The sequence below is a fragment of the Anabas testudineus genome, chromosome 16 (assembly GCF_900324465.2).
Source record: "Anabas testudineus chromosome 16, fAnaTes1.2, whole genome shotgun sequence".
In the NCBI taxonomy this organism is placed as follows: Eukaryota; Metazoa; Chordata; class Actinopteri; order Anabantiformes; family Anabantidae; genus Anabas; species Anabas testudineus.
Window position 1 is genome coordinate 13,891,583 of NC_046625.1, and position 21,812 is coordinate 13,913,394.

The following is a 21,812-nucleotide window of genomic DNA, read 5'->3' on the forward strand; positions in this document are numbered from 1 at the left end:
TGCAGATGCAACTTCTTTGAAGTTCAATTACCTGTGATATCTGGGAAGTGCCCAGTGCAGCCACAGATTGGAGTTAATTAATTGACTTTGTGCTTAATTTTGAGAGTATGCCGCACTTCTTGTCCATTGTCAGCTGGGATCACTTCAAGCAGCCCCCTAACCTTCTGCAAGATAAGCAGGTATAATGGATAGATGGAGTACCTCAGGAGTAGCACTGCACAGCAGGGGGAGGGGCCATTTGAAGTTCTGAAATGTAGGGGAACTGTTTCCTTTTTCATCCCAACTCTGCAATTAACAGCAAGTCTAAGAACATAAGCCCAGCATAGTGACAGCAGGCAAAGGCTGTTGTGCGAGGAAATTGTTACAGACAAGTTCAGAGTTCAGCCTGAAGACAAGAGTCCTTTGCTTTTGCATTGTAGTAGTGTAGGAAAATAATACCCAACATCAGAGTTATATAGCCATAACATGTATCGATCAATCCGTGTGTGCGTCAGAGGATCCAGAGTTATGTTGGGAGTAGAAACTATTTCAAAAAACCTCACACTTTTTTTTTGTTTTATCAGTGAATCTTTTTTCCCTTTGGATTGCAGGCTGAAAATGTGAGAAGTTTCTATGGTCTGACTTGATCAGAAAGCTGCCCCATATCCATTTGCAAAATATATAGTACACACTTCAATAACTTTGGTGACTTGGGATCAATTACTCCAAGATCTCAGGTTAAAGCAAAGTAAAACCCAATGGTTGCATCAAAGCACCAGCTGGAGAAGTGCTCACAGAACATTCAGAAGATCATGTTTACACTATATAAAAACAACACATACATTAATTTCATATGTACAACAATGTTCTTTTCTATGGGATCTGGTTCTTATGTGCCCCTCAGCCAAAGAGCTTTTGCAGTAGACAAGGAGGAGGCGCCATTTTGTAGCAAGACTTGCACACAAAATGGTTGTATGCAACGTGTTAACCCTTTAAAAGCCAGGCACCTCAAATCCTGCAGACAAGTAAAGCACGCCTGGTCGAGTGCCCCAGATGGTGCACTGCTCGGGCAGCAGCAGCATGATACTGAAACTGCCCACAGGAGCACTGAAGCGTCACGCAGGACTTCACCGTTGAGCGCAGTGACTGTCAGCAGTGGCAGCACCGACTCTGTGCCACGGCGCGCAGGGAGTGCAGGAGCAGCTGCAACAGCAAGGAGGCAACCGCGGCGCGGACGCCCGGAAGGAGTCGTGCTGCCGCCCCGTCAGGCTCCGCCGGTGCAGCCATAGAGCATGGAGGGGCGGGCTCTCCCCGGGTCTCCGCACCTTGTTATTGGTTATAAACGCACCGTTGTGTAACGTACGCATAGTTGCGGACACATTGTCTGGAAAATGCGCAAATAAAGATAATGGAGGCGGATCGGAATCTAGCGCCTCTGCCCGGAGCTGAACGGGTAGTATAGACCACGTTTACACGGTGGAGACTGCGTCTTTCTGGACTAACAAGGATTTCTATTCATAGTCCATACATGGGGAAAAGGTGTCCTGGTGGTATTTCTCAGGAAAGACGGAAGCCATCGGCAAGAAGGACAGTCGCTTTCTCTGTGTGTCCTGGCGAAGGACTGGATGCAGCGTCTTTGAACTAAGTCGCTTGAGTGATTATTACAAAATGCACCATGTATCTGATAAACCACAGAGGAAATCTGGGGGCGAATCACGCTTAAGCAACACGACCCACTGATCTGGTAAGGAGTCCAGCTGCACAGAAGCCATTAGCTGGAGGTTGTCACTGCTAGCTAGCATAGTGTTAGACATTAGCGTAGCCGGTTAGCTCCAACCACAACATTGACCGATGTCTGTGTGATATTATCTAACACGTGGCGGCACAGCAGCTGTATATTTTAATGTTTCTGCTCAGCTGATTGAACTCTGCCGTTTTGTTTGGGTTTGCTGTCCTCTGTCCGGGTTATCCAAGCTATCTACAGCATCTAACAATAACACAGTCAAGTGGATCAGTGGAGCAACACAGCCTAGATGGGGTTGCATGATAAACATGGTCATTTACTGTCAAAAAGTGTTTTCATGAATGGATTTAAAATGATCATCTCTGTCTAAGTTATTAGTCAGGACAACACATACGTTTGTTAAAGAATGTGTTGGTAATATTGTTAATTACACCTGTGAATAAGCATTTCATTAGACCCTGACTTATGGAAGCTGTGGATGTGTGAAGTTGTTATATCTAGTAAGTGAAATAATAAGAGGATTTTCCCTCTAATCCATCCCAAAATGATTTTAAATTACATTTCCATAATGTTTAAATTGACTTGATCTGTTAAATCACTCCATATCCCATGACCAAGTCGTCATAATTCTAAGGATGCTGTTGCATAGGAAAATCAGATCTGTGACAGAGGTCTAGCAGGAAGATAAAGACCACACGCTGCAAGAAAATGCCAAAGTCCAACACAGCACTTGTGAAGTCTTACTGCATTATGACACATGTTCAAATCTCAGGCTTTTTGCTGCTTTGTGGAATTGGCTTTTGGATGTTTGACAAATAAGCTACAATATTTGAGTTTAAAAAAATGGTTCAAGTACAAAATAAACATGTTGTATTTTTCTTTGTTTTTAACTTTTTATTAGACATGTCTGATATCAAAAAATGGAAAAGCATCTTTTAATATGCACAGAATGGCAAAGAAGGGGAAAAAACGTGTTTGCTTATATTATTGACTGTAAAATTGTTTAGTCTAACCAAATAAATGGAAATTTAACAGTTAAAATGAATGTGAGAGTTTATAACCATAGGCTTTGTTGTTTCTTATGCTAAGTAACATCAGTTGTGTTTTATGTTTTATTATCTTCTCTAAGAAGTCTGTATTTGGCATCTTTGGCATCTTTGGAGAAACAAGACACTTGCACTACTATTACATGGGTACACCATCAGTTTAAAGGCTTTGTCTTTCATAGAAGTTTCATCAGTGCAGCACGAACTGGTGTACATGTCACTGTAGGTGTGTAACTGTACTCTCAAAGTGATTACACTGCGTATTACTGCTGTTTCAAGTGGTAACAGTGACCAGTATGAAAACTGCCCAAGACAGGAGTTGGTGTTCCCAGTTTTGTCCGATTCCCATTTGGGTATTGTAGTTTTTTTTTAAAGGCAATGACCTGCTTTGTGCCAAATGGCCTGCTTCGATTCTAGTAGTCAAGATCAAATCTGACACAGAGGGACAATAACATGCCACAGTTGAACAGCAATCAGCAAAGGCATAAAAAGGGCATAGTGCTCCTCTGTCTACCCAGAAAATACATAGACTTGGTCACATGAAATGTTGCAGATTTTTTAAATAATTAGCACATCTTGTCTATGTTCTACTGGCTTACATGATATATCTGCTTGCTTCTCTTTGTCCACAAATGTTACTATTGCAGGTGTGTATGTTAAATGTCAGGGATTCATTGTGTGTGTAAATTGTATGGTGCTCCTGCCATTTTTAACTGGAAGCGGGGAACTCCACCATGGCAAACAGTACTCAGCTTGCTTTGTCAATTGTGTTGTCCCATGTGCAGTTGGTGACACAGTGAAATGTTCAACCACCCATTTTGTGGTCTGTTTTAAAGGCATTTTGAAGAAAGTTCAACAAGGATGTATGTGTATGGACAGAAATAGGGCAGTATGCATCGTGATGTTGGGCCATCACAACATTGAGCTGGCACAATGATTTTAACAATTTTTAGAAGCTGCTGTGCGACATATAACGCACATTTCAAGGCTTCATATTTAAGAAGTAAGGAAAATTGCCAAAATGGCAGAGACACATGGTCACTGTAATTGTCCTTCTGTTGATACTTGCTGTAATATTTACTTTCTGATGCAAATTCATAGAAAAGGCCAGGAAGAAACTAGGTTCTGGGGTAACAAGAAGGTATTTTGTAATAAACAGTTACTTACAGACTAAGTTTGGAAGATACCCTCTTGATTACTCTCATAATTTTCGATGAATATTGGTGCCAATTGGGGAATCAAAGGGACCAAAACATTAGAAGCACCTCTCCATAGTATGCACTTCAGTATTGCTTCATCATACACTTTTACCTCAATAACTGTCACCTTTCTGATAGTTTCACAAAAACTGAAAAATCAAAACCATGTAAAAGTAGAATTTATGGCAGAGCTGCTCTATTGGACGCAATGTAGGTCTCATGTTGTCTAGATCTGTGCACAGTGGGTGCGCAGTGTCATAGGGTTATTGCATAGAGATTGTTAAGGATAGAGAGGAATTGTTTATCTCAGGAATAGCTTGTTGGAAAAAACTTTTTCTTTTGCATGGGTTTTCTGTTGTGCCAACCAGAGGGAAGGAGTTGGAACAAGTTGTGCCCAGAGGTATGCATTGATTTTTCTCTGCTTGTTTCCTGAGTCTGGAGTTGTACAGGTCCTGAATAGTTGGCAGATTGATAAGTGATCTTTTCCACAGCCCTGACTGTGTCCTGTATGCCATGTTGTTTAGTTGCTGAACCAAATCAGACTGTGACCAACATGAAAGGAGAAACTGTCATGCTGTAAGTTAGGAAGCTGAAGCTTTGATGTCATTGGAGCCTCTAAAAGGAAAGTGCTCACAAGAATGCCTCGAATTTCACTATGGCTTGGTTGCAGAAGTAGTCGTGGAAGGTTCTAGAGCAGCTGGCACAGTCAAAATCTGTGGTGGAAGTTGAAGACGGCAACTGCACACAGACCAAAGAATATTAGTGAAGTGGAGACAACTGCCTATGAGCAGTTGTCTCCACATGGTTACTTTCATGGTTACTCGCTGACCTTTTGCTATTATCCTGATGAGACAGCACGTTTAATTTTTGCTATTCAGCCTCATCCACCACTGAGTGAAAGAATGTAAGCACAAGTTGTGATTGAAATTAATGTAGGAGCAAGTCACAGAAAACTCAAGTCCCACATCTCTAAGGGACACGTCTGCATGCTGGATGTTTTTATAATGTTATAATGTTTCCTGTAAGTTAGGAAGTTTTTGATCTACTGACAGGTGGTGCCAGGAACAGTGAGAATTACATGGTGTTGACCACTGATTTAATTTGTAAGTCCACAAACAGGATTCTTTTGTTCTTTTCTTGCAGCAATAACCTCAAACAGGAGCTTCCTGTAGCTGCGGATACATTCACATCGTTCAGGAGGAATCTTAGACTATTCTTCCAGGCAGAACTGCTTTAACTCTGTTGTATTCTTTTGGAAGTCTCATTTATATGGCTCTCTTCAAGTTTTTCCATAGCATCTTTATTGGGTTGAGGTCTTGATATGGTTTTTCTAAAGCCACTCTGTTGTGAATTTGCTCTGGTGTTTTGGGTCATTGTCCTGTTGTATCACCCAACTTAGTATAGTTTCAAGTGATGTACAGACATTCTCATTATCTTGAAGAATTTTTCGATACACTTGGGATTTCATCCTCCTTTTATTTACTGCAAGCTGGCCAGGCCCTGATGAAGCAAAGCAGGCCCAAATCATGACGTTTCCCCACCATACTTTATGATTGGGATGATGTCATGGTGTGTCCTTTTTATGCCAGATTTAGTGTTGTGGGTTCTTTCCAAATAGTTCAATCTTAGTGCCATCAGTCCACAAAACATTTTGCCTAATACCGCTGTGGAGTGTCGGCGTTCTCTTCTGCAAACTTCCAAAAATGATTGGAGTCATGTCCATATATTATACAATAAGTTGATGTCATTGTTGTGACAGGTCTATCTGTAGCTAAACTGAAAATGTTCCAGCAGGTGACCCGTTATTTGAATCAGGTTTAATCGCACATGTCCAAAGTTAAAGGCTTTTTGACCACTGATCCATTCTGTAGTAATGTAGTGGTGTGATTGTGATAAGAGCTAAAATTTTATCATGACTGAACTCTTATGGAGGACAGGACAGATATTTAAAGACAAAACTGGCATGGGATCTGGATCTGGTGCCTTTGTGATACACAACCTTTTAACAGCTATTGCTGTTCAGAGGTCAGTGTGTAGCACCTAAACGGTTGCAGTAGCTTAACCATTTTACATTTAGTCATCAAAATATCTAAGTCAAGGAGAAAACCTTTGCAGTGCAGTGCTCCAGGTGCAAGGTTCTTTTTTTCTGTAGATTTAAGTGCATAGGATGTTGCAGAAGAGTTCTGTTTTCAGCAGATCTTGGAAAATTGGGAGTGAGGCTGCTGAGCATGCAAATGTGGGTAAATCATCCACCATTGTTGAACCACTGAGCTGAAATATTTAGCCTGAGCTCTTTTGAGGTGAGGTGAGGTGAGGTGAGGTGAGGGGAGGGGAGGGGACCACAACCACAAGTTGTCATGTGCTGGCAGAATGCAGTAAACGTGAAGGAATGCAGTGGGAGGGAGGACGGGATTTTCAAGTTATCCACGTTATTGAAGATGTTTCACCTCTCATTCAAAAAGCCTAATCAATTCTAACTAACTGTCTTAGAGTGACAGGGAATTAAGTCGTTGACTCTTGGATGGTCATCACTCGGAAGTTGTTTCACCCAGCATTCACATGTGTCACAAGTCAGATGTGTGAGTGACTGTAAAACTGTCTTTGGAGTGATGAAAAGTCTACATTGTTGGTGATGATACCTAAAGGCCAGTTCATAGTAGCTGTTTTCCTCCAACTGATCTGTACCCATACGACAGACGTGCATGATTCAGCAAGCAAAGAAAATACAACTGCATTTGTAACTTCTTCATAGTAATCTAGTTTTTAGACTGCATTAGATACCTTTAATATATGAAACCAGCAACTGGTTTCCTTTTTTGGCACATGTGGAGTCAGTGCACTAGGGTTGCAGTCAATGTGGATACAAATTACATGCGCACATCCATAGAAAGACTATCCTTAGACCTTTAGATCACCTTCTTTATTAAGAGGGAGCCATTCTAGTTTAACATACACATGCTCGTTTCTCTTTTTTACAACTGCCCAAAACAGAGAAGACTGTCGGTTTAGGGGTAAAGAAACCAATTATTACCAACTTACAGTCGATGCTCTCATCACTCCTAGCTCCACTTTTTATGATTGCAGTAGCTTCTTTGATGTCATAGCTATGGTAAGCACTATGGGTGTTTGCGTTATTCTAATGGTGGATCTGAGTAGTTCACAATCTTATTAAGCTCTGTAAAGTCAATAAAAGTGAATGACTGTAGCAAGCACAGCAATTCTGATTGAGACTAGTGCAAGACACCAATTCAAGAGAAGCACTGTGTGGAAAATCTTTGGTATCAGCAATGTAGGTTGTAGATCTGTCTGCCGACAAAAGCAACAACAACATCAACAAATCTTAGACTAATTTGAGTCCCTGCTGCCTGAGATTAGTGGGGCAATGTTAACTATACATCCTTGTCTTTAAAAAAAAAAAAAAAGCTACTACCAAAGGTTTATGCAGCCTTTGGGATTTTTTTAGGAGAAGGTGTACAGGATTACCCACAGAACTGATGATACATGGAAAAATGTAAAGACTATGCTAGAATGAATACAGACAGATTATGTTTGCTGAATCTTGACTTGGAGATTTGAAATACTCATAGTTCTAGCAGGTACACTGCATGTACCTGAGAACTTTGGGTCTGCTACCTAATGCTGTGTTGCCAGTGGTAACTGCAGTTAGGTTAATAAAGCAGTAGCAGTTGTACTTCTCCACCACACAGAAAAGCACAGCAAAAAGACCAGATAACACATGGATACTCGGATATAGGAGCTGGCCCAACTCTAGACCTTTGTAGCCAATTTGTTGCTATTGTTCTTATAGATATCATATATATCATATCTTATAGATATGAGTAAGGTTTGAAGACTGGAATTCTCCTGCAGTTGCAAAATTTTCCTACACGGATCAAATCCTACCCTGGTGGAACTGCTTGAGTGTTTTTTCGTATGAGAGATTCATTCTGGCAAATCATATCTTAAGGCAGGGGTTCCTAAACTCAATCCTTAGGTCCCCTCTGCCCTGCTTGTTTTCCAACTATCCTCGTCCTGCTAACTGATTACCTGGATCAGTTGTGTTCAGTCAATCGGAAGCTGGAAGACGCACCTTATTCAGGAAATTAGCAGTGGATAGGTCGGGTATAGCTTGAAAACAAGCAGGACATGGGGCCTAAGGCCATGTTTGGAGACTACTGTTTTAAGGTTTGACTTTCTACAAATTGATAATTATCTGTTGCCAGAAGAGTTTTATCAGTTTTTGCTGTTTGTTTATTAAAGCCATTGTTGCCACTGAAATGGACTGATGGTATCTTACCACCCATGTTTATTCTCAGGTTAGATAGTTGTACAGTGGCAAGAAAAACTTTGTGAACCTTTTGCTTTACCTTGTGCTCTGATCGTCATCTAACTCATAACAATAGAAAAGCACAGTCTGCTTAAAATAATAGTACACAAACATTATATGTTTTCATGTTTTTATTGAACATAACATGTAAACATTCACAGTGCAGGGTGGAAAAACAACTTAACAACTGGTTGCCCCTTCTTTGGCAGCAATAACCTCAACCAAACGTTTCCTGCAGTTGCAGATCAGACCTGCACAACGATCTGGAGTAATTTTGGACCACTCCTCTTCACAAAACTGTTTCAGTGTAGCAATATTCTTGGGATGTCTGGTGTGAATGGCTCTCTTAAGGTCAGGCCACAGCATTTCAATCGGGTTGAGGTCAGGACTATGACTGGGCCACTCCAGAAGCCGTATTTTGTTCTGTTGAAGCCATTCTTTTGTTGAATTACTTGTATGCTTTGGGTCATTGTCCTGTTGCATCACCCATCCTCTGTGGAGCTTCAGTTGGCGGACAGATGGTTTTACGTTTTCCTGCAAAATGTCTTGATAAACTCTGGAATTCATTTTTCCATCAATGACAACAATCCGTCCAGGCCCTGAGGCAGCAAAGCAGCCCCAACCCACAGAATATTTTGCCAGTAGTGCTGTGGAACATCCAGGTGCTCTTTTGCAAACTTCAAACGTGCTGCAATATTTTTTTTGGACAGCAATGGCTTCCTCTGTGGTGTCCTCCCGTGTACTCCATTCTTGTTTGATGTTTTCCTTATTGTAGATGTGTCAACAAAAATGTCAGCATGTGCCAGAGATTTCTGTAAGTCTTTAGCGGACATTCTAGGATTCTTCTTTACCTCATTCAGCCTTCTGCGCTGTGCTCTTGCAGTCATCTTTACAGGATGACCACGCAACAGTGCTGAACTTTCTCCATTTGTAGACAGTCTGTCTTACCGTGGACATATAAACATCAAGGTATTTGGAGATATTTTTGTAACCCTTTCCAGCTTCATGCAGCTTGATCGTAGGTCTTCTGAGAGCTCTTTTCTGCGAGGCATGGTTCACAACTGGCAGTGCTTCTTGAAACCAGTAAACCCAAACCTGGTGTGTGTTTTTAAAGGGCAGGACAGCTTTCAGCAACACATCCAATATCATCACACTGATTGGACTCAAGGTTGGCTCCAATTAGCTCTTGGAGAAGTCATTAGGCTAGGGATTCACATACTTTTTCCACCCTGCACTGTGAATGTTTACATGTTATGTTCAATAAAAACATGAAAACATATGTTTGTATACTATTATTTTAAGCAGACTGTGTTTTTCTATTGTTATGAGTTAGATGAAGATCAGAGCACATTTTATGACAAATTAATGCAGAAAACCATGAAATTTCAAAAGGTTCACAAATTTTTTTCTTCCCACTGTAGATTGTCAAGATCCACTTAGCTAGACACATTCAGTTGGTACTTGATGAGCACACACTTTGATTTCTGTCTTGTCATGATAATTGGCCAGTGATATGATTGTATTATCCTGCAAAATACAGAAGGGATAATGATAATAATAATTGCATTTCTTTCCCTTTTACAGGTAGTCAAGATTGATGTCTCAAGATTTTAATGTCATCAGATATTCTAAAACCAGGTACAAAATACCTTAAATACTTGTTGTGTATATCAGTGTTCTCTCATTATTTTCTTTTATAAATGATTTCTAGAAAGGAAACAACTTTATGCAAATATCTTTAGTTCTCCATTTAAAAAAACACCTTAGTTGTATGATTGTTATTACTATGTTTATTGTTTAACAGAAGTAAAAAGAAAAAGTTTAGTGAAGTTTCCCCTTTTTTTTCCTTGGTTTTTGTTGACCCCTAAAAGATTCATACTTGATTTGGCAAACTCACACTGCTAAAGTGCCTTGCCAGTGTCAGAACATTGTGGAAGTCTAACCTGCCACTGCAAGATGGAGATGGTACAGCTTCCCTGAGTCCTCCTACTCTGTTCCTCTGCATAAGGCCAAGTCAGGGTCATGGTGGTGGTATTTGGCCCTATCCAAGTCCTCCGATTGTACTAACAATCCAAATGCCTTTTTTAATTTTCTGGGTCAGCTCTTTTGTCTTTTCCAGTAGAAAGCCAACCAACCCAAACCTGAGCTGAAGCATACAGCATAACAGGCTCAGAGACAGTAATTTGCCTCTCTATAAAATGGCTATTACATTGTTCGTTGCAGTGATCACTAGGTAAACCCCCCAAACTGTAGAACTGTCCCCTTTATAAAGCCACCCAGTAGGAATGCTTGTTTGCCTGTGACTGCCCAATGACTCGTGTGGTGCAATGCAATGCACTGAACCCAGATCAACCTTCTTATGCTCAGTGATCTGAGATTTTATTTGCCTGAGTGCTCTACATTGGCACCCATGCTGCATCAGTGGACTGAACTCACAGTGAATGAGGTGTATTCTTTCAGATCTTATGTCATTCTTAAAATGGAAGGCTCTAAGAGTTTTCCTTGACGTTTCCCCAAAGCCTTACACCTCAGCTACAGGGCACCCACAAGCCCTCCAAATTACATACATCTAATCCTTACTACTATTATTATTACTACACTACTACATTGCCAGAAGTTGTTGCACCCAACCACACAGCTGGGATTCCAAGGGACAAACCGCTTTACTTGGGTTAGGTGGCAATTTGGCAAACTCTAGCTGGCTTTTTTTTTTTTGTTTGTTTCAGTTAGTAAAATGCACACTGTAAAAAAATAATTCATGTATTTTTTCACAGGTTTTTATTCAGATATAACTCACATCACTGTGGAAAGCCCTTATATGGCCAAGAAAAGGTGAGATTTTTCTTTACAATTATTATGTCCATTTTTCTGTATGATTCTTATAATTTTATGCTCATCTGTGTTTTCAGGGTTGGGTAAAATAAGCCCTGACCTTGAGTGCTTCCGAAGAATGGCTCATGGGTGGGATTCATACTACGAAAACCTATCATCTGACCCTAGAACTTTGAGAAGGACATCACAATCAGAAGGAAGTTTTTCCCAGCATATAGAGAACTTCATTGGACATCATGACTTCACCAATACAGTGGCTCCGCATGAACCTCAAACAACAACCTCAAATTTCAACACAAACTGTTACTCAAATCCCAGTATTGGAAATTCCAGTTCAGACTGTGTTTATCAGAGATACTACACAGAGACACCTTGGCAAGCTGATGGAGAACAAATGGAAAAGGATTACTTGCCACAATGCGGCAACACTGATATGTCTGACTTTACCTCAGATGGATTACCACCTTCGGGATCTTTTCCTTCATCCTTTGCAACAGATTTACAAGGAATTAAACAAGACTGTGCAATGCTAACTACATCATTTCTTGAGAACTACTCGGATGTCAGTAGCAGCTCGGATGCAGATGTCGGTGAAACAAGGCCCTCTTGTAAATTCATGGCTAATAATTCTGTTCAAAAACTTAAAACTGATGTTTCTACAAAACACAGCTTGTCAGAATGGCTTTTCAGTGATACTGGAACTATGACATTTCCAAGTGAGAGTCAGCCCCCTAATGTAGCACAGACTAATGTAAGTGTGTCAAGTGCATCAAATGTGAAAGTAGGAGAAAACATAGTAAAATGTTCACAAGATGAGATGGAAAATCCAGAACAAAATGTCAGATCTCATACTGGGCATGATCAGTCCTCTGTTACTCCTAATGTGGTGACAACCACAGGCAGTGAGACTGACAAGGACAGAAATAATAGTGATGGTTGTGAAGATCAGAAGCAAAAAGAGAATGTGGAGAGAGGTATCACACAAGGTAAACATCCAGTGATGACGATAAGTGGCCATGAGAACTTGACTGAAGATCGATTGGAGGACTACCCATATGGCACATGTCAATCTTCAGATCCACTGGATATTAAAGTGTCAGGCTTTAAAGATGCTAATCATGAACTGTCTATATCGACGGGTACCTCAAAAAATAGCCACAATCTTGATTCCAATTTGCAGTTTTACAAAAGTGTACCTCAGGATAATATTTGTAGTAGCTCCACTGTAATGTGTGAGCATCATTTGAGTGATGCCAGTGATGAGAACAAGGAAAGTGTTGAAACAGAGTCCTGCATAGAGCCAAATAGCTCCAACGAAAAGGACTGGACAAGCACAGGAGAAAAGACAAACTCTAGTTCTCTAAACACAGACAAAAATCCCTGTCTACAAAAGGAAATGTTAAAGAGAAAAAGCCCATCCTCTTCTACAGACCCAGATTGCAATTGTCCTGGTGTCACTAGTGATGGTTTTTCTCTTGATAAAAGTGAGGAGAATGAGTTGACCAAGCTTTGTGGTCACTCAGAATTAGTTTTACAGCCTGACAGTTCAAACATAGACATAGGTCCCTGTCTAGAAAATGACAGAACAAGTACAGGAGAGAGGAAAATGACTTCATCTCCAGAGTGTAGTGATAGTCGTGTCCCTGGTGATGGTCTTTTTACTGATACTAGTGACATGAACAAACAAAATGTTTCTGATCATCCAGAATTTGGCTTACAGACAGATAACTCAAGCACCAATAAAACTACCTGTCTAGAAAAAGATCTGACAAACACAGAAGAGAAGACATCCAATTTGTCTCTAGGTCCTGATACTAGTCGCTCTACCATCACAAGTGACAGTCTTTCTACAAATACTAATGACGAGAACAAGCAGAGGGTTCCTGCTCATCCAGAATCTGACTTACAGACAGAAAGGTCAAACACAGACAGAACTCCTTGTCTAAAAAATGAATGGACAGATCCAACAGAGAGCCCAAATGGATGCAGTGACCTTGTTGTGGCTAGTGACAGTAGCAAACACAGTGTTTCTAGTAATGCAGAATCTTCCTTACAGCCCAGTAATTCAAACACAAACATCAGTGCCTGGCTAGAAAAGGAAATTACAAATCCACCTGACAGAGAACCTACAACTGTTTCTACAGAGAATAGAAACCTTGATGTAGACGATGGGGAAAATGCAAGAGAGTCATTTGAAGAACTGGACTCATCTAAAGAGGAACAGTCAGTGCTTGGCATGTTGTATGGAGAACCTCTGTCAAGAGAAGACTCTTTATGTGACACAGATGAAACTAATCTTGACGCAAGCCAATATAAGAAAACCTCTGAAGCCAGACGTGAAATGAACAGCTTGGAAAAATCAGGGAAAGCACCCCTACTAAAAGATTCTACACAAATGAGAAAACGACTCCAGCCTGTTGTAATATTGAAAGCCTTAGAGTCTGTAAATGGAACGAGTGGCTCATATTATTGTGCAGATTGCAAACACACAACACATAGTGTTGATAATCTAATTGAACACCACCATTGTTCCCATTCAGTCCACAATTTTCAGTTTTGCAAAACTTGTAATCTCTATCTGATGAGGAATGAACAAACTGAAAAACACTTATGTGGCAAAAACGAAGAAAACCCTCAGCTGTCTACTGATTCTAGCCTAAAGAAAACAAGGCACCAGGGCCACCACAAGTGCAATAGGTGTGGACTTATATTTTCAAAAGTAGTTCTGTATATCAGGCATATGCGGACTCACACAGGTAAAACCCCCTTTAAGTGTAGTAAATGTGGGCTATATTTTGCACAGTCATGTACCCTGCAGAGACATCTGCGTATACCTGGTAGATGTAAGCAGGCAAAACTTCCAGCTACAACTTCTGATGCTGTTACCAGCAAAATTAAATCACCACCACAAAAGGAGTTGACACAGAGTGGACCATGTGCAAATCTGCCTGAATGTTATGTAAGGCTTGTTGACATCTCCAAGACTAATCAGTGTAGTTTGTGTGGCAAAAGCTTCTTAAATGCAGAGGAGACCAAAAAGCATATGGACAACATACACACGAAGAAGAACTCGGCAGTTTCGCCAGATCAATTTTCCACAAAACCTAGTGGTGAGGAAACTCCAAATGAAGACAGTGAGATAAAAGCAAAATATAAATGTCCCCTTTGTCCACGGCTTTTCAAGTACTCCTACAACAGGGCGAGACATTTACGTGACTGTGTCAGAGATTCAATATACGGTGGCAAGGGAAAGGTTGACGGTAAATATCGGTGTCCTTTGTGCAACACTCTTTTCACTTTATCATCCAATCGATATCGACATGTTAAAGCATTATGTCTCAAAGAATGTCTTAGTCGCCTTGCAAAACAGAAGACAAATCCAGGGATAAATGTTGAACAGAAGGAAACTGAACCAAAAACAGAACCCAAGGAAAGTCAACAGAAAAAACAAGCACCCGTCACTGGAGCAGACCCCAAGACTTTTCCACGTTACAAATGCAATCTTTGTCCAGCTGCTTTTTGTCATCCTTCTGGAAAATACAAACATATGAAAAAGCATGAGTTGTTTAAACTCACTGGCAAAATGTTCAGGTACAGAAATTCAGTGTTCTCTACCAGACCAGGTATTTTAACAAGTGCAAAAAATCTAAGGAACATGGATAATGTAATACCAGCAGACTCAAATGACGGTCTTGTGCTGAAATGTAATTTTTGTGAAAAGGGTTTCAGCACATCACAGTCACTGAAGAAACATGAGCACAGTCACCGCGGTGAAAGACCCTATCGCTGTCTTGACTGTGGAAAAGGATTCAAGAAACGTGCCCATCTATTTGGTCATAAAATCGTTCACCAGAGGAGGATACAGTGCACTGTCTGCAGAAAGATTCTTCCAACAGTTGGAGAACTGATCCAGCACCGAAGCACACATCTTAAGCGTGGAATGCTACAATGCCCAGATTGTCATCTGCAATTCCAGTATCCTGTATATCTCCTTCGGCATCTAGATGCCCACAAAAATAGAGAAAACAAGGCACCTCAGCTTGAAGAGAGAACCCCACTGAAACCACACCAGTCCTTGGAATCTGTGAAAGAGCAAAGTGGACTAAAGCAATTACAATGTTCTTTATGCAAAGAGGTATTTGATGATGCCCAGGTACTTAGAAAACATTGTCTTACACATATATCTGGGTCCTCGTCCCACCAGTGTCCATTTTGCAAACATAATTTCAATAACCGTCGCTATTTGCTGCGCCACATGATTAAACATACTGGAGACAAACCCTACTCCTGTGAAAACTGTGGAAAACAGTTTTACCGGGACTTGTACCTTAAACTCCACAATGAGAGGTGTTTGCCTGCTCAACCTAGACATGTCACGGTGAAGTCTGACACGAAGACTAAGAGGCCGTATAACTGTTTGTATTGCCCACGGTCATTTTGCAAAAAAAATCGCCTGAAAAATCATCATCATGCCCACAAAGTGAACTCCCTGCTCCTATGTTCAAGATGTGGGCAGTACTTTGGATTTAGAAAATTAAATCAACATCAGAAGAACTGTGGTGAGATGACAGACCTTATCAATGGCTCTCATAATGGCACTTCACAGATAAACCAAAATGGCAATACAATTCCTGTACAGTCCAGTACAACTAATATGCTTAAGTTTAAATGCCCTCACTGTCCACAGAGGTTTAGGTATAGATCATTATTCTTCAGACACCTTGTTTCACACACTGGTGTGCAACCATATGTATGTATGCACTGTGGCCAAAGATTTGGAACTCAGACAATGTGTCTGCAGCATGAAGCTTTTTGTGACGGAGTTTACAAAGAGAGGCCATCGAAAGTAAAAAGTCCTGCTTCAACAAAACTGCCAAACATGCCTACTCTGAGAGAGTCAACGCAGAAACCTCAGGCAGAAGGTGAAGCTGAATACAAGTGCAAATTCTGCACCAAGACTTTCATGAAATCACGAAATCTGAGGCATCACATTTTGACACACAACGAAGTAAAGCCTTATCGGTGTAAAGCGTGTGACAGCTGCTTTTCAAGGTATGATCATCTGAAAGTACACCAAACTCGTTGTAGAGGGAGAAAAACACGGCTGGAAGTCTGTATTCCCAAAATCAGTTTAGATGACGTTGGAAGGGGCTGGCAAAGTAAGTATGGCACTGAGCCTGCCAAAAAGGAAGAAACCTTTGAATGTGAGGTCTGTCTAAAAAGATTCCCCACTCAGTCAAAACTTTCTCAACATGTCACAGTGTTCCATAGTGCAAAATTATTCAACTGCGCAAGCTGTGGGTCATCATTTGCTCATGAAAGATCACTGAAAAAACATAAGAAGCTGAACAGATGCAGAAGCATTTCGAATGAGGCAGATGCTTCTACACCACAGGAAACGAATCCGCCAACTGAAAATCTGGCGAAACCTCTCAATGTGCTGAAAAGTCGAATTCTACAGAGGATTACGCCTTGTTTTAACAAAAAATACAAATATGTATGTAGTTATTGCCCCCGTGCTTTTGGAAACAGTTGGCAGTTAGGCGTACACACTCGCCTGCACACGGGAGAGAAGCCATATGCCTGTGAGTATTGTGGCCAGAGATTTATAAGAAAGGACTATGTGCAGCGTCATCACGCAAAGTGCACCAAAAAACAACAAAGTCAAGCGTTTTGTGAAAAATGTGGAGGATTTTTCTCTGATATCAAGCTTGAAAATCACAAAAAAAATTGCACTTCAAGTCCAAGCATGTCAAAGTCAACAGCTTGCCAAGGCCATCAGTCGACCTCTGAAAGCCCACCAAAAGGCTTTTCTTGTGCATACTGTAGTTCTCGTTTTTTGCTGTTTTCACAGCTCCAAGAGCATTTTTTAAATGCACATAAACTGGAAACAAATGTTCAACCTGTGTCTACTGCACCCCTACAGCACCACCTTTCAAATATACCAAACATCAAAGAAGAGCCTTTGGATGAGAGCTGTGACAAAGGCCGAGATGAAGGTGCAAATTTAATGTGTAACTTCAGCACAGCTTTGGATGGCGGGATAACCCAACAATTCTTCTGCCCAGAGTGCAAAATATCTTTTACCAGAAAATCTGCACTGGCTGCTCATCTGCGTGGCCATCAAATGAGGTATCCTTTTAAGTGTAAAACATGCAAGAAAGGCTTCTGGAATAAAACTCTTCTTCGAAATCACCTCAGAAAATGTAGGTTTGGTCATGATTCAAGGAGGAATGCAACAAAAATGTTGGAAGTCCCTTTGAAAGCAGAGCTTGATTTTGCTCTGGATGACTCTGAAACAACTGGCACTGGCGTTCTGCAGACCAACCTCTCCTGTAAAGATGATTCAGTGAACAAGTCCCCACAAAACTCGGAAGCAGCTCTGGTGCAAAGCAGCTCAAGCAAGGAGAAGAAAGCTGTGCAGTACCAGTGTTCAGAATGTGATAAGAGTTTCACAGATGGCTTATTGCTCATTAGTCACCTTGAAGATCATGGTAGACAAGAACAAGAGAAAAAGCGCAATACTTGTTCTAAGTGTGGACGGGTGTGTGCTAGTCATGGCCATCTTGAAAATCACATGAAGATTCATGGAATTGAAAAGAAATACCCTTGCCCTGACTGCTCCAAGATGGTTTACTCCTCGTCTGATCTTGAAATCCACAGAACCTGCCACGACCCAAATAGACCTTTTGCTTGCAAACTGTGTAATCAAAGATTTTGGACAAGGCCGTCTTTGTGCAATCATTACACTGAGGACCATCCAGATGATGTATTTTCCTGTCGTTTCTGTAACAAGGCCTATTCAGTCAAAAAATCACTGGCAAGACACTATAGAAAATGGCATCAGAAAGAGCAGAAGGATCTTGGGAATACTGTACAGGAAAGGGGCAGCACCGAACAACAACCTAGCAGTCTACACAGTACTATGGGAGAAAGTGATGAGGATGAAAATAATGGCAGTGAGGACAGTGATTCAGATTCTGCACCGTACTTCCCATGTCATGTATGTGGGAAGACATTCCCAACATCAGAAAGCCTTGAAGATCATCAGCGATGTCACCTGGGTGAAAAACCCCATGAATGTGAAGAATGTGGTAAATGTTTTTTCCAGGCATCCCAGCTGCAGCAGCATCAACGAATGCACCAGTCTGAATTTCAGTGTCAGGCATGCGGCAGGGGTTTTATGTCTCTCTTTGCCCTGCGAAAACATAAGCATACTCATGGCAAGAGCCGCCCATACCGTTGTTCCAAGTGTCACCTCAGTTTCACAGGGCCCTCACAGTTAGCAGAACACATGTTTACCCACCGCGAGGAGAACTTCCCATGTGATATATGCAATAGGGTGTTTCTCTCCAAGAGTAGTAGAGCTGAGCATCGCAAATGCCACTCCAGATCAGACCAACGCTCACTATCAGTTTCAGCGGAAGAACATGAAAAGTCTCCTTCACTTTCATCAGTGTTTACCAAAGAACTTAAATATCGCTGTGGTGTTTGCGGTGACCGTTTTAGAGACCCAGAGGAGCTCTCGGAGCATGGTTGCATGGCAGCCAAAGAACGGTTATACTCCTGTTCAGACTGCGATAAACATTTTCTACATGCGTCTCATCTGAAAAAGCACAGGACCACCCATCACTTGTCAAGGAGTGAATATCCATGTAATAAATGCAAAAATAGTTTTTCCTCCTCTCAGCACTTCCTCAACCATCTCAAGGCCCATGTTGATACAGCAGGAGAAATTGAAGTAAAAATGGAAAACAAAGAGCAAGAACTTTCAAATAGTTTCATATGTCCAGTCTGTCATCTGTGTTTTTCCAGTGCTACTGAACTGAGTTGCCATTTTCCCACTCATCTTGATGGTACATTTAAATGCAAAGTTTGCAAAATGACATTTCCCAATAAAGGCAAGCTTGATGAACATGAACGGTGTCATTTGACATCATCCACTGAATTTGAATGCACAGAGTGTGGCCAGAGCTTTTTGGGTAGTGATGCTTTCCGCCAGCACGATTGTCCCCATCAGAAGCATGCAGTGCTCAAGAAGAACAACACAAATCTAATAGCTAAGTCCTCTCTTTCAACTTATCAAGCAGGAGAAGAGGAGGAGGTGGATGTTACCGGAGAGGACTTGTACAACTGCCTTCTTTGCTCGATGCAGTTCTCTTCTAAAAGTAGTCTCTTGGAGCACCAAAACAAACAGCACCAAAACAAACAGCACCAAAACGAGAAGCCATTCAAATGTGAGCTTTGTGGAAAAGCATTTGCCTTGCGGCGGTACCTTAAAGAGCACGAGCGGAGGCATCGCACTAAAGAGACTGCTCGGGACAGTCAGTCACCTGAAAAAAGGTTCAGGTGTACCCAGTGCCACACCAGATTCAATACAGCACAAGATCTGTCTGTGCACATGAGACTGCACGCTGAAAAAGACGTTGGACAGTTCCGCTGCGATATGTGCTACAAGTCATTCACTCAATGGCAGCTTCTGAAGTTGCACCAAGAAAGTCACGTTGGTGAAGTTGTATATGAATGCACCGAATGTGACAAAGCCTTTGCATTTCCCCATTTACTGGAAGAGCACCAACAGACTCATGCTGGTTCCTCTCATTAATGTTAAATACATTTCAATAATTCTTTGAATGACTGTAGCTTCAGTATTTTGAAACCCCCTTCATTATATATGCCTTATATATGACTGGGTACCTCCACTGTAGTAATTTACATCCAATTTGTATTTTTGGCCCGTGGTACATACAAAGCTCTTGGCACTTGTCACTGACAGAGCATCTTCTCTTGAGTTTTTATTGACATTGTATATAGTTTTTTTTTTTTTTTTCTAATGCTGGGATTTGTATACAGTAAATTAGCCACATAGTTTCTTGACAGTGTTTGTAAAGCTATTTAATATTCTGTTATGAATACAGATGAAACTTGATGGGAAAGGATGTTTATAAAATGTCTGACATTAGGGAACTCTGATCAGATATGGTCACGTTTGATGTTTAATGACACTTAATTTGAAATAGTTTGTAGTTCATTTCTGTTGGCCAAATGTAAAATATAGTTCAAACTGGTCATTTTATTTGGATATTTTCTATGGTATGATTACTCGTGTACTGTAGATAATTTTGTATGTTTTAGTTTGTCATTTCCCTGTGTTTGTATCATGGGTTGCTTTATTTGATAAGTACTTTGTACAGATGTTCAAAAGGTGTAGGAATAGTCTTTCCACAACCCAAGGATGTTACATTGAAGAAATTTGAGTTGATGCATTCTTTTAAGAAGTAAAGTCAACTGTAAAGTGGACTGTGTGTTTCTTTGAACTTTTGGGAGAGCCAAAAGAAAGAAAGCTAAGACAGTTTTACTGCTTACAGGTCGAACTGTAAAACCTCTGAGCACAGAAACTACACAAAATTGAACAATAAATCAGAGTGAGCGACTTGGTAGACAACAAAATGAGTTGTCAGATGGTGAGAGCATAAGTGCAGTGTGGTTAGTACTGTAGGAAGCCAACCCTGTTTAAATCAAGCAGTTGCCTGGGTCTTTAAAGTGTGGAGGACAACCTGCTTTTTCCCCAGTATATGTGGTTCCAGCACTAACAACAAGGTGCAGAACGTAGAACAGGGTGAAGCGGCTTATAAAATATTCAGATTGCTTTGGTTTTTTCACACTTTTTTGTGTTGGATGTTTAATTGTCAGAGAATTAAATCATTCCTGCATCTTCTTCTGACTAAATAATCTTTCCAAAAATCAGCTGCACAAACCACAACATTAGAAAAACTACTAATTATTATTAAATATTATTATTGTGGGTGGGTGGAAAAACCTTTTATGGCTGCACAGAAAGTCAGGGCTGCTTTCCAGGCTTGCATGTTTTCTTTTCTACAAAGAGGACTGAACAACCTCAGAGGATTCACCGCAGGATGCAAACTATTGGTAAGACTCAGATGGCTAGGGTGTACTTCATAAAAACATATGAAATTAAATATAATCTGCAAAACAGTTCCATGGATTGATCATAACATCAACATCTAAACAACAAATAAGGGGGCAGTGTCAGAATATTAATTCACTGCTCTTTGCTCAAGTGTTGGAGCCAACATATTGGCTGAGCTCTGGAAAATAGATACAATATTCATTCAAGATTCAAAAAACTTTATTAATCTCAGAGGGAATTTTTTTTTTGCCTCAGTACAGTTGTTCTCAACACAGAAAGAAAGAAAGGGAAGTACAACCAGTAAAGATCCACACCAACACAAATACATAATAACTATATATATATATATATATATATATATATATATATATATATATATATGCAGAATATGTGAGATGAATGTCTAGGAATGACAGCAATTATATGACCCCTTACAGAGGGGGGAGGAATTGTAAAGACTAATGGCCACAGGTAGATCCGCAGATGCGGGGCTGCATGATAGTAAATGCTCAAGTTCTTTATGCAGAACTATTTACCAGAGATAGCATGAGATAGTGTTTATGTTATCCCCTTTTCCAAACAAATCCCTCATCTCATGCAAGCCCCACAGTCCACTGACTGAGCAAAGGGCCCACATTTAAAGATTTGTGATCTTTCACTGATGTGTCCATTTGCTCCTGACAATATTACATGGTTGTTTTGTTGCAACTCTCTACACTGGCCTATTTATGACAAAGATGTCCTGGATATTTTG

The 21,812-nt window shown here is 40.7% G+C and overlaps 1 protein-coding gene across 1 annotated transcript; it reads left to right on the forward strand.

Moving 5' to 3' along the window:
* Positions 1-972: 972 nt before the first annotated feature.
* znf1035 (zinc finger protein 1035) lies at positions 973-20,427 on the forward strand. The gene is made up of 4 exons (XM_026373215.1): positions 973-1,723; positions 9,880-9,933; positions 11,070-11,127; positions 11,205-20,427. Exon 4 carries the CDS (start codon positions 11,246-11,248, stop codon positions 19,730-19,732), a length of 8,487 nt encoding a protein of 2,828 aa, XP_026229000.1. The 5' UTR covers positions 973-1,723; positions 9,880-9,933; positions 11,070-11,127; positions 11,205-11,245; the 3' UTR covers positions 19,733-20,427.
* The last annotated feature ends 1,385 nt before the right edge of the window (positions 20,428-21,812 follow it).